This window comes from Chelonoidis abingdonii, chromosome 3, assembly GCF_003597395.2.
Source record: "Chelonoidis abingdonii isolate Lonesome George chromosome 3, CheloAbing_2.0, whole genome shotgun sequence".
In the NCBI taxonomy this organism is placed as follows: domain Eukaryota; kingdom Metazoa; phylum Chordata; order Testudines; family Testudinidae; genus Chelonoidis; species Chelonoidis abingdonii.
Window position 1 is genome coordinate 175,505,122 of NC_133771.1, and position 14,771 is coordinate 175,519,892.

At 40.9% G+C, this 14,771-nt stretch overlaps 1 protein-coding gene across 2 annotated transcripts in view; it reads left to right on the forward strand.

The window, feature by feature from the left end:
* The window catches only part of KCNH1 (potassium voltage-gated channel subfamily H member 1), a 336,977-nt gene that overhangs the window by 70,468 nt on the left and 251,738 nt on the right, over positions 1-14,771 (forward strand). Inside the window, exons 7-8 of one of the 2 annotated variants that reach the window (XM_032762968.1) lie at positions 7,672-7,677; positions 8,541-8,567. The exons of the other annotated variant lie outside the window; for it this stretch is intronic. Of the exons in view, the coding sequence (XP_032618859.1) occupies positions 7,672-7,677; positions 8,541-8,567 (33 nt within the window). The remainder of the gene's footprint in view (positions 1-7,671; positions 7,678-8,540; positions 8,568-14,771) is intronic. 2 annotated transcript variants of the gene reach the window in all.

Here is a 14,771-nt window from a genome sequence, read left to right on the forward strand (position 1 = left end):
ACCAGACAAGTGTGTATGGCACCCCCCCAGCCGCCCCCCAAAGAAAGGTGAGTGACGTAGTGCCCCTAGAAGTTAGTGCTTATGGCAACAGCCCTGCTTGCTGGACCTGTCTCCTCCCAATGATGATCGAATAACATCTCTTTGGCAATTAGTGGCAATTTTTATAGGCGAAAGTAAGGCCAGGAGCGTATTCACTGTTTTTATCCAGCTGTCTTTAATTTGATGTAGCAGCCAGAAAGGAGGAGGACAGCCAGCATGATATGGCTAGCGAGCTCTCTACAGACTACGGTGGGTCCATGCACCACCGTTTGGAAGCCATGGCATCCCAAACATTTATTGGAAGCTACCATTTTCCAGCTTGTTTTGATGACTTGCGGCCTAGGAGAAGGATCAGAAGAATGGGATCATGGAACCTTCCCTCCCTCCTTGCTCATCTTCTTCAGGGCTAGCCACAAGCAGCTGGGGAGCACAGACATTCTCCTGGGCTAATCCCACCAATGACTTAAACTAGGGGGGTAGGTTGTAGCTTTAACAGTTTTACGTTTAGTCATTTAGACTAGACTGATCGCCTTTTATATTAAAGTCATGTGCAAATAGTTTATACAGGGTGGTTAGATAACTAATATCTTAATAAATGGTTAATCAATTAGTATAGATGAGTCCAACAGGTTGCTTATAACTTAGGCTATGTTTATGTCACGGAGGTCATGGAAGTCACAGAATCCTGACTTCCAGAGACCTCCCTGACGTTCTCCCCTGCAATGTTCCAGCAACAGGTGACAGACTCCTCATGGGGCTCTTCTCAGGGTTCCGGCGACAGCCTAGTGTGGGGAGAAGGAGGTGCCTCGGTTGAGTGGCTAGGATGTCCCATTTTCTCTCTGGGAAGTATGGTCGCCCTGCCGCGCCCAGCCACTGTGGGTGGAGGGGGAACCCCACAGCTCCCAGCCACTAGGGTGGCGGGGGAAACCTTAAACCCACATCAACAAAAGTCACGGACAGGTCACAACTTCCATGAATTTTTGTTTATTGTCTGTGATCTGTCCGTGACTTTTACTAAAAATAACCATGACGAAATCTTAGACTGGCTTACAACCAGCTATAACACCATCTAGTGATGTGCTTATAACCAGCTGTGACACACAGTACTTGTAAGAAAGTGATCATCATGACATTAACAGGATTACTCAATATACTATATGTTGGAGTCATGCTCCTGCCTTCCCTTATTTAGTGGGACCCTCCTTCTGTTGTGAAGTAGTTCAATAAAACAGTGAGTTGTCAGTCTGTAGTCCTGTAAGTAGACTTATTTTTGTTCCATAGAAGAGTCACTTTACAAAACTACTCATGCCTGTAACCTGCTTCTTACGCCTATTAATCGTTTATTTATCCTTTATAAACATAACCTTAATGTAAAGTGTGACCAATCTCTGTCCTGAAATCAGAACATTCCTTAAAATAATGTCCAATGAAATATCTGGATAATACAAAAAAAAATGTTACTTCTTGTATAATTAAATAAAAAAAGCCGTGGGAACAAAGCATTGTTCATCTCATTAGATCCATGTAAAATATTTGGTTTTCACTATGACTGGGGATAGCTAGACAGACTATTAAGTGCAGTGAAGCAAATGTAATGTTATGTGAGATTTAATTCCCTGAAGATAGATTTTGTTTTATATACAACCACAGACTGAAATAAGACAAGTGAAATCACCCCCAAACCCTTGTAAGCCCTGTCTGTAAATATTGGTTCGTCACAAATTGTGCCAAAGAGAAGATTTATGTGAAAGACTGACATTTTGCTGTTATAAATAATCATGGTACTGGTAAAGCAACAGAAGGATTGATCATGTGATCAACAGCTGGCATCTACAGTAGAGTTTATATATTTGTGTGGCATCTACAGAAGAGTTAAAAAAACAAAACCAGACAAAGAGAGGCAACTTTCTTTACATTCCTAGATCAGTAGCAAATCATCATTGACCCAGTTGGAAAGGCCCTTGATAACCTTAGTCTGATTCTGTCAGGACACCATACAGAACACGCCCAGGTGTGAATGTCTATGCTAGAGGCCATTACACTGAAATGAAAAGCTTTAAAGTGAATAGAGATAGGTACATAGTTACTGCAATGGTTTTATGAAGTGATTATGATTGCTATACTTGAAACTTGTGTTTTCAGATTCTTAGGATAAAGCTGTCATTCAAAGGGGAACAACTGGTTCCTACTGCAATTATCCTATGGCTCATCAATAGTTTCTTAATCAGAAAAGTACAATAGTGTTATTCCTGGTCATTCTAGCTATCCCATTCAAGCAAAGAAAATGTTTTTCTTGATGATCTTGTTCTAATGCTGTTCATCATTACTTCTCCTAATGGGGCCAGATCCTTAGTTGGTGTAAATCAATGTAGATTGACTAGGGCAAATCCTCGGCTGCTGTGAATTGTCACAGCTCCATTATTATCAGTGGAGCTATGACAATATACACTAGCTGAGGATCTGGCCAAATATGTATTGTCCATTTCACTATGAACTGCTTCAGAGGAGAGCTAAAGATACCCCATCTCTTTGAAGGGCCAAATTCAGGAAGTTTGAGTCTAGAGAGAGAGCCTTAGTTGTAGGCAAGTAACTCATGCCTTATTAAAGCTCGTCTGCATGGTGTGTGTTACATCAGCTCCACTTCCTTCAGACTTAATGACTTCTGTAGGGTCTGACATGCACTGGTGTGAAACAGGAGCAATACAAGGAATCTTCACTGGAATCTAAAGGCCAGATTCACTAGGCTGCTCCAACTGCTTTGAGGAAACAACTTTTACATCAGAAGGGTTGCCCTTTTTAGCCTGATGGTAAATACTTTAATAAAAAATCATAATATAATATTGCCAGAAGGGAAGTGTGACAGGTTTCTGGACAACAGCAGCTGATCCAGCACTCTGATCACTGCAACCTCCATTAGCTGCCCCTTGAACTCCTGAATATGGGAAGGAGGCCAATTTGATTGAAATACGCTGGAGAGATTTACAAACTAATTACCTCATTAACTTAGAAGGTACACAGACACAGGAAGGAGCTGCAAAGGGGGAAAGAGAAATCTATCACTGGTAGAGTGAAGGATGTAGGAGGTCTCTCTCCCCTGCTGCGCTCAAGAGCTGGAGAGCCCCAGGACTCTGTTCAAGCTGCTGCACAATCTGTATAGGTAGTGGGAACAAACTTGTAAATAAATCACTGGGTGCTTTACCTGACGGTCTCTGAATAGTTTGTTCCTCTGGAAAGAGGCAGGAACAGAGCATGCCCCTGCCATAGGGAATGACACTTGAATCATGGTAATAAAATGAAGTAAAGACTATAAAATCCCATTTTACTCCTTCAGTCTTTCCCTGTGTTGACTTTAGCAAGAGAGAACAGAATCCTTATTTGGCTGCATCACAGCAGGTGAAAGCTGAGTAATTTTGTCTGCATCTAATCATTCTTTGTAAAGAAAGATGGATGTCGGTAATGAACTAGCTTGACAAGCCAATTTTTTCTTAAAAGTGCCAAAACTCATGTGATATACATGAAGGATTGATTTATATCAGGTGCCCTATCTGAATCTGATATGTGTGAAATACTTTGTAGCTACTGCTTGACAGACCTGTTGGTTCTCTTTAGTTAACTATGGCACTTGGAGTCATGTAGCTCTTGAATCTTCTTGTGGAAGAAGGCTGGAGATGATCATGTTTGCATTTGAGGATTGAAAGCATTTGATGTCCGTGCTCGTTTGTATGCAGGAGTTTGGGTTTCTACAATTGGTGCATGCATGCTGGCAAAATCACGTGTTGGTAGAGAAGTGTGATAGAGTGCACTTTTATTTTGTCCTTATGTTGCTTGGTTTTCTTGGTATTAATAAACTGGGATTTTTTTGATACACTGGAATCTGTGCAGTTTTATGCTCGGAGATCCTGATGGCCCCATACCACAAAAATTATATTAGAACAATTCTTGAGTTATTCGTCCCAGTACAGATGTAACTGGGTGAAATTCTGTGCCCTGTGTTATGTAGGTCTGAGCAGACAATCTAATGGTATCTTCTGGCTTTGAAATATATAAATCTGTGAACAGTATGTGGTATCGTGAGCTGACACCTGTATTCTCTGTGAGTGGCATTATTTTTTACTGATGGCAAGATTGACTGTGGATAATATTATAGAGCTGTTTGGGCCAGATTTGGCCACAACTTCTAAGGCCAGATCGCATAAATAAATATTGATGGGTGCCAAATCAACCATTTCAGATAAAATATTTTAACACCTTTTTGCTCCAGCATAAAAATGACACACACAATCCCAAAGCTACTGATTGATCCACCATCATAGGAATATTTAGAACTAGAGCTGATTTGAAACTTTTTGCTTTGGGGGAAAGAAAATGAAGGTAAGTGTTTCAATAAGGTCAAAATGTTCTGTTCTGTCCTTATCAGAGCAGCAGGGTTCAGCTTTTTGGTTTACAATTTTATTTTAATTTAATTTTATTTTATAATTAAAACATAAAATATTTCAATGGATCTGAGGTGGGATTTTTTTCCCCCATTTTTTTTTCACTTTGTGGGCAATCTCAGACTTCTTCGGTTTTGTTCTGATTAGAAATGAAAATAAACTTTGAAATCACAGAATGTCCAACAAAATGAAAATTCCAGTTCCATACAGCTTTATTTATGTCTTGTCTCAAACACTTTTGTCATCATTAATTATCTTATCTGCACAACTCTGGTGCGAAGTAGGTAAACGTGAATAGCCATGTGTTACAGATGGGAGGAGGGAGAGAGGTAAGTGCTTGGTTCCACAGAATCAGAGATAAGATTAAAGTAGGAATTGCTGGCTCCAAATCCTGCATCCAAACATCTAGAGCACCTGTCTCCCTCTCAGTGTGCCCCACCCTCTCAAGTCATATTTAGAAAAAAGAGAGACTATCCATAGAGAGATTTCCCTCTTGCACCAAATAAAAGGAACACTGGAGAACTTTTCTCCAGTCTTTTCCACACTGGTGAGTTATTCATACAGTTAAATGCTAAAACCCTTCCCTTGAACTGGTAAAAACCTTCAAATAATGGAAATCTTCCATTGACTAATGAATCATCATGGTGTCAGACTTAGATTTATAACAATACATACTGAGGTGAAGGTGGTACAGTGGATTCTAGTTTAGCTTGCCTACAATAAGGTGTTGATCTAAAATGTCTTCTGCTTCTCAAACCCTATAGTACTGATCTCTCTTGAAAATGTGCATCAAATATCATATGCCAGTATTCAGACTGACTGTATATTTTTCTCCACTCAAGGAAAATCCACATAGATTTGGGTATAATGTTACTTTTTTTGTGCTGAGGCTTCAGTTGCCAGAATTTTGAAAAATAGAAATCAGTGATACACTAAACTTGTATCCCTCAATAGATTTAAGGAGATTCCTTGTTAGGAATTCGTCAAGACCAATGCAGTCTAAGACCTTAAATGCCAAAGCCAAGCTGAAGCATTTTTTTGCAGTGGTGGCATGAGCAATTTCACACAGACCTTTGTATCTTATGCAGTTTTCAGCCCATAACTTCATAAGACACTGGAAACAATGACTTGTTACCTGGTAACATGTGATCCTGTCATGAAATCTCCTGGCAGGAATGGAATCCACTTGTGCCACCACCATATAAATCTCTGAAATAAGGGAGTTTATAGTGGAAGTGCTGAAGGACCTTAAATTCTAGCTGCACTAACATGAGCCACTATAATCAGTTATTGGCTGACATTAGCTAAATTGAGAACTATCCATCACTCTTATGAATTGAGGTAACAGAGATATGTATACTGAAAAGTCATGAGGAAAGATATATTAAATATAAATGAACTCACATTTGCTTAATCAGATGAATTAGAAAAAAATCTAGCATTCAGGCAAAGAAGATACCTATCTTCCAAAGGATGAGGTTTTGATAATGAAGTGGAAGAACATCATCCCTGACCTTGAAGAGGATAAAGGAATAGATGGTGGTGAAAGGTATAGTTTGGGCTCTGTAACAGGGTGGCCTGCCCCTTTTAAGGACCAGAGTCCTGGGGCCAGCCAGTTCTATTCACCAATCAGATGCAGCTGAGAAGCGGGAGAATAACAGGTGTTTCTTATAAAGAGCTGCAGGAAAGGGGAGACAAGATGTAGGAAAGGGTAGACTCCCTTCCTCAGAGACCATTTCAGAAGACTCCTGGTGGAAGCCTGGGTGTCATGTGAGGGTAGAAAGCTCCAGCTGGAAATGTTTGTTTTCCTTTTGTGAGTTGTTTGATGGTTTGGACAACGCATGGAGTCTGGAGGCAAGGGCTAAAGACTGATTTGAATGCAGCTGATAATTCCCCAGGCTGGTGAGGAAGGTTGCCATCGTACAGGTCTAGAGAGGAATCAGCTTGGGAAGAAAAGACTTTAAATCAGGTGAGTTTTATAGAATCTTGCTAACTTTGAAACCTTCCAGTTGCTTTTAAAAGACAGTTGTAGCTACATTTCAAGTAGTGTGAAAGTTATTTACTGGAATGTGTAAGCAGATTCCTACCTAGTTTTGTTCATCTACCTTTCGTGTTTGTTCTGATAAGGAACCAACAAAGTGCTTTGGTTGTGGGTCTGTTGACTGTGGTAATTAAATGCATCTTTGCTAAGGCCATCTAACAGCATACACTGTACAGAGTAGACACTGCACACCCTAGCCTGGGTATAAATAGCAGTGTAGATGGTGAGGCATTGTTTAGGTGAGTAAAGTACAGGCACACCAGAACCTTAGGCTACACACCTGTTGTGAGACAATACTCACTGGCGCGGTGCCTCCTGCTGGTCATCTTGGGAATTAGCTCAACTCCAGCTCCCAAGAGTGCCTCCTTCTGGCCAATGTCTTGCCTGCATTAGGCCCCATGTCCCTCCCAGACCCCTGTGCCCCTTTCCTCAGGGTTTTACCCCCAATGGTACACCCTTACTCTGGGTTTCCCCTCCAAGGGGAACCCCTAACCCTTAAAACCCCCCTTGCCTCAGGGCTACTACCAGTCATCATCTAGTCCCGGCTCACTGGGGCAGACTGCAGTCTGTAATGGCCACCGATCATTGGCAAGGGGTTAGGACCAGCTGCCTCTGCCTAACTCCAGACTGCACCTCTGCACCCCCAGTACCTTTGTAGGCCTTCACCATGGCCTGCAGCCTGGGGTTTTACCAGGCTGGAGCTCCCTTTGCCCTTCCTTAGGGCTGCTCTACCTCATGTACCTTGCTCCCAGACAGCTAGTGCTTCCCACTTCAGAGCTAGAGTGTGGCCCACCATCCTCTTATCAGGGCCAGCTGAGCCCTAACTGAGCTGGCCACACCTGTGGTCAGCTACTCAGGTGCTTTCACTCCTTTTCCCAGCCACAGCCCTCTCCAGGGCTGCTCTTACTACTGGCTCCTCAGGGCAGCCTTCTCTCAGGGCAGTTTTAATCCCTTCAGGGCCGGAGCGGGTTCAGTTGGGTGAGTGTTAGACTGAAGATCTAAAGGTCCCTGGTTCAATCCCAGGCTTTGGAAGGTCCTTGCAACACCCTGCTCTCTGTGCCCTGCAGTGGGGGAGGCAGCAGGGAAAGGCTCCAGCAGCTCCCTGCTGCCATAGTCTTTTGCTGCCACAGGTAGCTACGCATGACAGCCTGGGCGCAGATTCCTGTTCACCATAGTGTGTAGCTACATGTACCCTATGGGTCACTGTGAGTGCAGACAAGGCGTAAGTGCGTGGCTAAACTAAGCAAAAGAAAAACAATTCTTAATCCAACTTCTGTGTAGTGTTTTTACACAAGAGGCAGATAATACATGACATAGTCCAGGTATAAAGAAAACAGCAATTCAGTTCTGGGGCATTTATACTGGGAAGTGGATACTGGCTGCACTGAAAATGGCTGGAATTAAGTGGAGATATAATGAAACTTTTAGAACTCTTAGCTTTTGAGAAATGTCTGATTCAGTATGATATAAGGTTCTCCCATTTTACTGTGCTCTTAAACCTTTCCCTCCATACCCTGTCTCTCAAAACTCCATAGCTCCCCCTCCCCATATCATTCAATCATTTTGACACCCCTCTTTCAAATGTAATGCCACTCTTTTTTCCTTTATAGAGTGTCCACTTTCATGAATACTAAGTATATAGCAGTGTTTGTAGAGGGGTGAATTCCACTCTTTATTCAGTATTGCACATTCAAAATCTGCACAATAGACTAGGTCCAGTCAGACCTGTGCTTTTGTGACAATCTCTGTTGAGGCCCTCTGAAATGCAAAAAGTGGGGAAATTTTTTCCCACTCCCCTAGAATATTTATGCTTTTTACCAGTCTGATTTCTTGTTGGCTTTAAGATACTTTATTGGAATCTTGGTCCAAGCTCCCTTTCATCTGATTTACCCCTTCCAAGCCCACGTTCCAGCTGAACAACAGGTCTGCTGGTCTCATCAGCCTTCAGCATAACCCAAGAGGGACCATCAGAAATAACCCAAGACAAGCTGAATGATTCTAATGGAGTCTAGTGGAATTTCCATCAGGGGACGTTAGAGGGAAAGCAGCAAAGAGTCCTGTGGCATCTTATAGACTAACAGACGTTTTGGAGCATGAGCTTTCGTGGGTGAATACCCACTTCGTCGGATGCATGTAGTGGAAATTTCCAGGGGCAGGTATATATATGGAAGCAAGCTAGAGATAACGAGGTTAGTTCAGTCAGGGAGGACTGAGGCCCTGTTCTAGCATTTGTAGGTGTTAAAACAAGGGAGGAGAAACTGGTTTTGTAGTTGGCAGCCATTGCACAGTCTTTGTTTAATCCTGAGCTGATGGTGTCAAATTTGCAGATGAACTGGAAGCTCAGCAGTTTCTCTTTCGAGAGTCTGGTCCGAAGTTGTTTTTGCCTGCAGGAATGGCAATATACAAAAACCTGTAGGAGAACACTTCAACCTCCCTGGCCACACTATAGCAGACCTTAAGGTGGCCATCCTATGTAAAAAATCTTCAGGACCAGACTTCAAAGAGAAACTGCTGAGCTTCAGTTCATCTGCAAATTTGACACCATCAGCTCAGGATTAAACAAAGACTGTGAATGGCTTCCCAACAACAAAACTAGTTTCTCCTCCCTTGGTTTTCACACTTCAACTGCTAGAACAGGGCCTCATCCTCCCTGATTGAACTAACCTCATTATCTCTAGTTTGCTTGCATGTATATACCTGCCCCTGGAAATTTCAACTACATGCATCTGACGAAGTGGGTATTCACCCATGAAAGCTCATGCTCCAAAATGTCTGTTTGTCTATAAGGTGCCACAGGACTCTTAGTCTGGATCTGTAAAAGCAGCAAACACGGCTACCCCTCTGATACTTGACATTAGAGGGAAGTTAATGTTCTTCACAAATTGTTTAGCTCGTGCTTCATATTTACTATCTTTTCACTTTTAAGTGTTATCAGCTCAAATCTTAAGGCTTTTACTCAGAGCTCACTGACTGACTAGGGGATTCAAGAATAGGTCCTATGATTTGATTGCCATTCAATTAATCTCTATAAGCTATTGGCAACCCAGAGTAACTAATCAACTGTAAGCTGTGCAGCAGTCTGGCTATATAATTGACCAACTCTAATTTGAATTAGGCGTGTCATAGCCATTCTATTAGTTCAGCACTTTAATTTACACGTAAGCAAACAAGGCTTATGTGAATAGGGAAATCACAGGAGTTCCCCACTTCTAAAGTTCTAAGCATAAAACCTCCCAGTAAATGGAATCATAGACTCCTCACAAATAGTGTAGAACATGAAAAAATCATGATACTAGCGTATACTCATCCCTTCCCTTCTCAAGTACGGTTCCCGTAATCACTGAAGCTAATATAACAATCAGTTTGCCCTCAGAACTACCATTGACACAGGTATGAGATATTACAGATTGTGGTTGCTGTTGTGGTTACTGCAGCTTTAAGGTTTGGAAAACTGTGTTTAGCAGAGTTTGAAAGAACCTTGTTAGCTGGCATTCTAGCTAGAATCTGAATTTAAGAATGAGGTCAGGCTGGTTGTAGTGTCATGACAAGGACCCTCTCACTGAGCTAATTTGATTATTTTTGTTGCAAGTTTATTTTTTGGCTATTCTGATTTAACTGCAATAATTTTAGTTATTGAGCCAGATTTGGGTGGTTTTTTGCAGGGGGTGGCATGTAACAAATGATTGCAGTAAAAGAGCAATTATTGGGGAAAACTCTTTTAAGTTTTTAGAGCCTATCTCTGCTCTGATACACCATTTTCAGTGGAGCTTATCCAGGCTGACATAATTGGAGTTATACGACTGTGGATCCAGGATAACTGAGAGGAGAATTTGGTCCATGGACCTTATTCTTATTGCTCTGATGACCTTACTTGTGGTTCTGATCAACTGAAAATGTTCTGCTTCATGACTGCATTGATTTCAATGACAAAATAACTTCTCAAGGGAATTTGTATATTGTCTTAATGCCACTAGCTGACTTCCTGCAGGAGTAATTGTTGTGTCAGTGCTTAAAGGGCAGAAGCAGCAAATTTGTTAAAGCTGAGGCTTTACTTTTTTATTTTCATTTGGGGCCTGCTCCTGCTCTCACTGAAATCAATGAATCCAGTATTAAGTAAACAAATGCCAGATAAAGAGAGAACTTGGACATAGAAGCTATTACACTATTCAGTCACTGGACTAGATTTTGCCTTCTGTTGAATGGGAAGAACAACACGGAGGAATCCTCTTCTCCTCCCCACCCCCACAATAAATAGAAAAGGATCTTTTCTCTGAGTGACAGGAGAGAATACTAGTGAATACACCAGTGTGTGCACCACATCTCCATGTGGATGCAGTTGGATGGCAAGAGGACTTATTCAGCTGCAATCAGCAACACACTGTTCCTTATTAGAGCTGCAGCAAAGAAAACCCTACTCTGTGTCCCTCAGACCGGCTCTCTGGACTCCTGGCTGTCAAGATAACTGCAGCAGAGTGTCCATCTGCCAGCATCCCCTATTTTCCCTTGTAGTGCTGGTCTGGATAGGATTTATCACCAGGTCACAGATAAGTAGAGGTATAATTTATACATTGGGTGCCAAGGCTACTTTCTCAGATCTTGGCAAAGCATAACACGTGATTTATCACACTGCAGAAGAAAGAATAGCAACCCACATAAACTACTCAATCTATATAAATTAAATCTTCAGTGAGAATATACGGTGATAGCCATTGTCAGAGGAGAAGAGCTAACTGAGCTTATTACATTTTGCATTACTTCAGAAAACTGGTGTTAGAATGATACCTAAAGTGCTTAGAAAGGGAAACATCTTCTAGAAGACTGGATTCAGTTACTCTAAACTGAAGAAAACAGGGTATCTTTATTGACCCGAGGCAGCAAATCAGATGAGATGGCAAAGAGTATTTATTTGAGTAGCTAAATGGTTAGTTGCTTTTATAATCTATTTCATAACAGGTATCAGATTAGAATTTAAGATGGACTGGTACCAGATACCAAAAGTAATTCTGACCCCAGATATGGATTGAACATTTGTATTTTTTTTCAAAATAGGGAAAAAGCTTCTGGAATTGACTTGCTTTATAACAGTATCACTGAAACAAAGGTAAATGGATCCATAAATTTGAGGATGACTTCTTAATTTGATACTCATCCCCAAATTACGATGCTTAATGAAATATTAGTTTACTGACAAATTTCCTTTATCTTTGTTTCTCTTTATGATCAGTGTAAAACAATGTGTATCTTTTCCTGGACATGTTAGCCTTTTATCAGTTTTAAACCCACCTCTACATTTACTTCCCATATATTTGCTGTTTTGTGTTTTTCTTGATCTCTCTTTTCCACCTCTTGTATTATGGGTATGGTTGGTAACTATGTTCTATCTGGATGCTGGAAAACTGGAATCTCAGTCCTCTGAACAAAACAAATTTAATGGATCTTAGATCTCCAGCTGTTCCCTTACTAAAAGCCCCAGCAGTAACCAGAAAGCTTAGATTTTAATTACAGCTTGTGAGTATAATGTTTTCTCATAACTTGGCAGCAAAACATTGTAATCTGTAGGAAAGATCATGTTCAGTAACTTAATTAACAGAAAATCAGAAAGTTGAAAATGACCAAGTGAGCCATTCTAATCACGGTATTGTTTGCAGTCAGGGTTATCATGACACTTCAGATAGCTAGAGCAATGTGAAATTGAATCTAGAATCACATTACACGAAATGAGGCAAGATTGGTTTCAATGAATATTGCCCCACTTATGCCAGTGGTGAATTTGACCATCTGTCTGCAATTTTGCACAAATAACTCATTCACTTTTGTCTGGCTTTATTCCAATTCTTATAATGAGTTACTCTTTGGCCTCCACATCTCACTCCACTTATATTAAACCTCATCATTGCCATAAACCTCCCCTTTAGCCCTCAAACACGACAGGCAGGATTTTCAGAAGTGGTGCTTTGGCCAGTTGAAATGAAGGGGAGCCAGTGTAAGGCTAACAATAAGCCCTCTCTTAAAAAGTTCTGCCCGCTACCTCTGGTTAACACTTGGTTCCCAATCACAGTGTTTATAATAAGAGTGAAACACATTCGTGTATTTTATGCATGAAGAAGGCTATACACAATGTCCTGAAGAGTAGAATGTAACTGTGTAAATGTAACCTGTACCTGCTATTCTTAATGTAGGCGCCAGGAGATATAAATAGAAAACTATTTTCATGCTTCCCTAAAATTACTCATCCTCCATCAAGCCTTGAGGGAATTATAAAGAGTATTCACTTTTCAATTGTGGTGTGTAAAAGTGATTTTAAATTATTTACATAAAATTATACTTTCTTCAGCTAGAGCCCTGTCCTTCACTGATTTCAGACCTGTGTGAGCTTAACTATGGATGACAAAATATGCCTCTCCCAAACAAATGAACAGCAATAATTAATAATAGAGGCTCCCTCCCTTTACCCATGTGAGCTAGGGATGACTTGTTCTCCCTATTTTACTGATGGGAGAAATCAAACAAGACCTTGCATGGCTCACCCAAGGTCTTGCAAGCAGTCTGATGCAAAGTCAGAGCTAGAACGCAGATCTCCTGACTCCCAGTCCCATGCATCTATCCAAGATTAATCTGTGTTTTCACGAGCTGTGAGTGTCTGATGTGAGGAACTCTCAACCAGTATGCGGCACAACTGAAAAGGGGGAGGAGAATGAGACCAAAACATGCATGATACAAAGCAGTGATGCACAACTGGAAAACCAGGTGCTCAGATTTAATATGCTGCATATGACTATTAACATGTTACCTGGAAGCATTTCAAGAATAATCTTTTCGCTAGCTCTTCTTGGCCTGAAAAGCATGAGTCATAAATATACTTCTCTTCAGCACCAGGCTTGTCCTTATGCTACACAAAAAGTGCAGTTTTCTTCAAGTGCAGTTCTAAGCTGAAAAATGACTTTGCAAAAGTGACATCACAGGGCTCCCATGTTGTTTGTACATGCAGGAGGTCTTATCAGGAGACTTTGAGAGACAATGCAAAGACTTGTTTCCTCTGAATGTCAATGCTATAAGTTCACTCTTATGTCAGAGGAGACTAAAGCTGAACTTTCTTTCTCATGGAATCATCAATAACAAAAATAGGTTCTGCTGGCCATATTCTGCTGTGAAGAACAACTGTGCACCTTTATCACCCTCAGTGCGTTTGCATGGCTGAATCTCACTAGAGCTGGGTAAATAGTTCTACTGATGATGCACTAGAAGGAATGGAATCTGGCTTGCTTCCTTCGTTGTGTTGGCTCTGCATGGCAAACAAGACTAAAACAAAGGAAAAAATCCTTACTTTTACTCCCCCCCATCTTGGTTACTCAGGTCTGTTCCTAGCTTCTGAAAGTACCCAAGAAACAGATCTGATGAATGAGGTTCAGTTTTTACATAACTGCTTAACAGCGTGGAGCAACGCTTCACAGAATTATGTCCAGTCACTGTTTCACAGGGGACTGCTGGTATTTAGAATCTTGTACTACACTTATATCTTTCTTATGGGTGTTCCCTAAAGGGCTCCTTTGCAGTATAGAAATTGGTAATTATTGGTGATGTGCAGCACCATTTCCAGCTCTTATGAACTGAATCTGGTCCATTTCCTTTTTAGCGGATGCTGCTCAATGTGTGTTTCTTAACCTGTCCCTCAAGTGTGTATATGAGTAGTAATCCTGAGAGAATTAGAAGCATCAAGTGGGAGTATATTGAGTTCAGGCATTTCTCTTGTGTGACCTCTTGAAGCTAAGCTGTTGCTGTCTGCTGTATGATGAAATAGGTGGTTTCTGTGTCGATAAGAACAGCGTTAAAATAGACAATAACTGTAAAGCGTTTTTTCTACTCTGGAAAGTGGCAATCTAAAAATGGCACATTCATAGTCAAGAGATGTATTATTTGTGTGCATTCAAATCTTACCTGCTGACTTCAGTAACAAAAATAAGTCTTTACTGCTTTCAACAGAGGTAGCACAGCTAAGATAGAGCAAACTGGGTTCTATTTCCTTTAGTGCATCAACATAAAATTTTTAGTAATTTCAAATCACTTGCACACTGGAAAATCCATAATGACAGTCAACTCCAAAGCCTAATTGAGAGCAACGAAGAGTTAATCTTCATGGGTGGTTTCTTTAATTTCTTTTATTTAAAAAAAGAAAAAAATTAAATGCAAAAAGCTCATACAACAGCTTTTATATAAAAATGTCAGGAAAAAGCAAAAAATAAGGTTCTTATAGTAACATT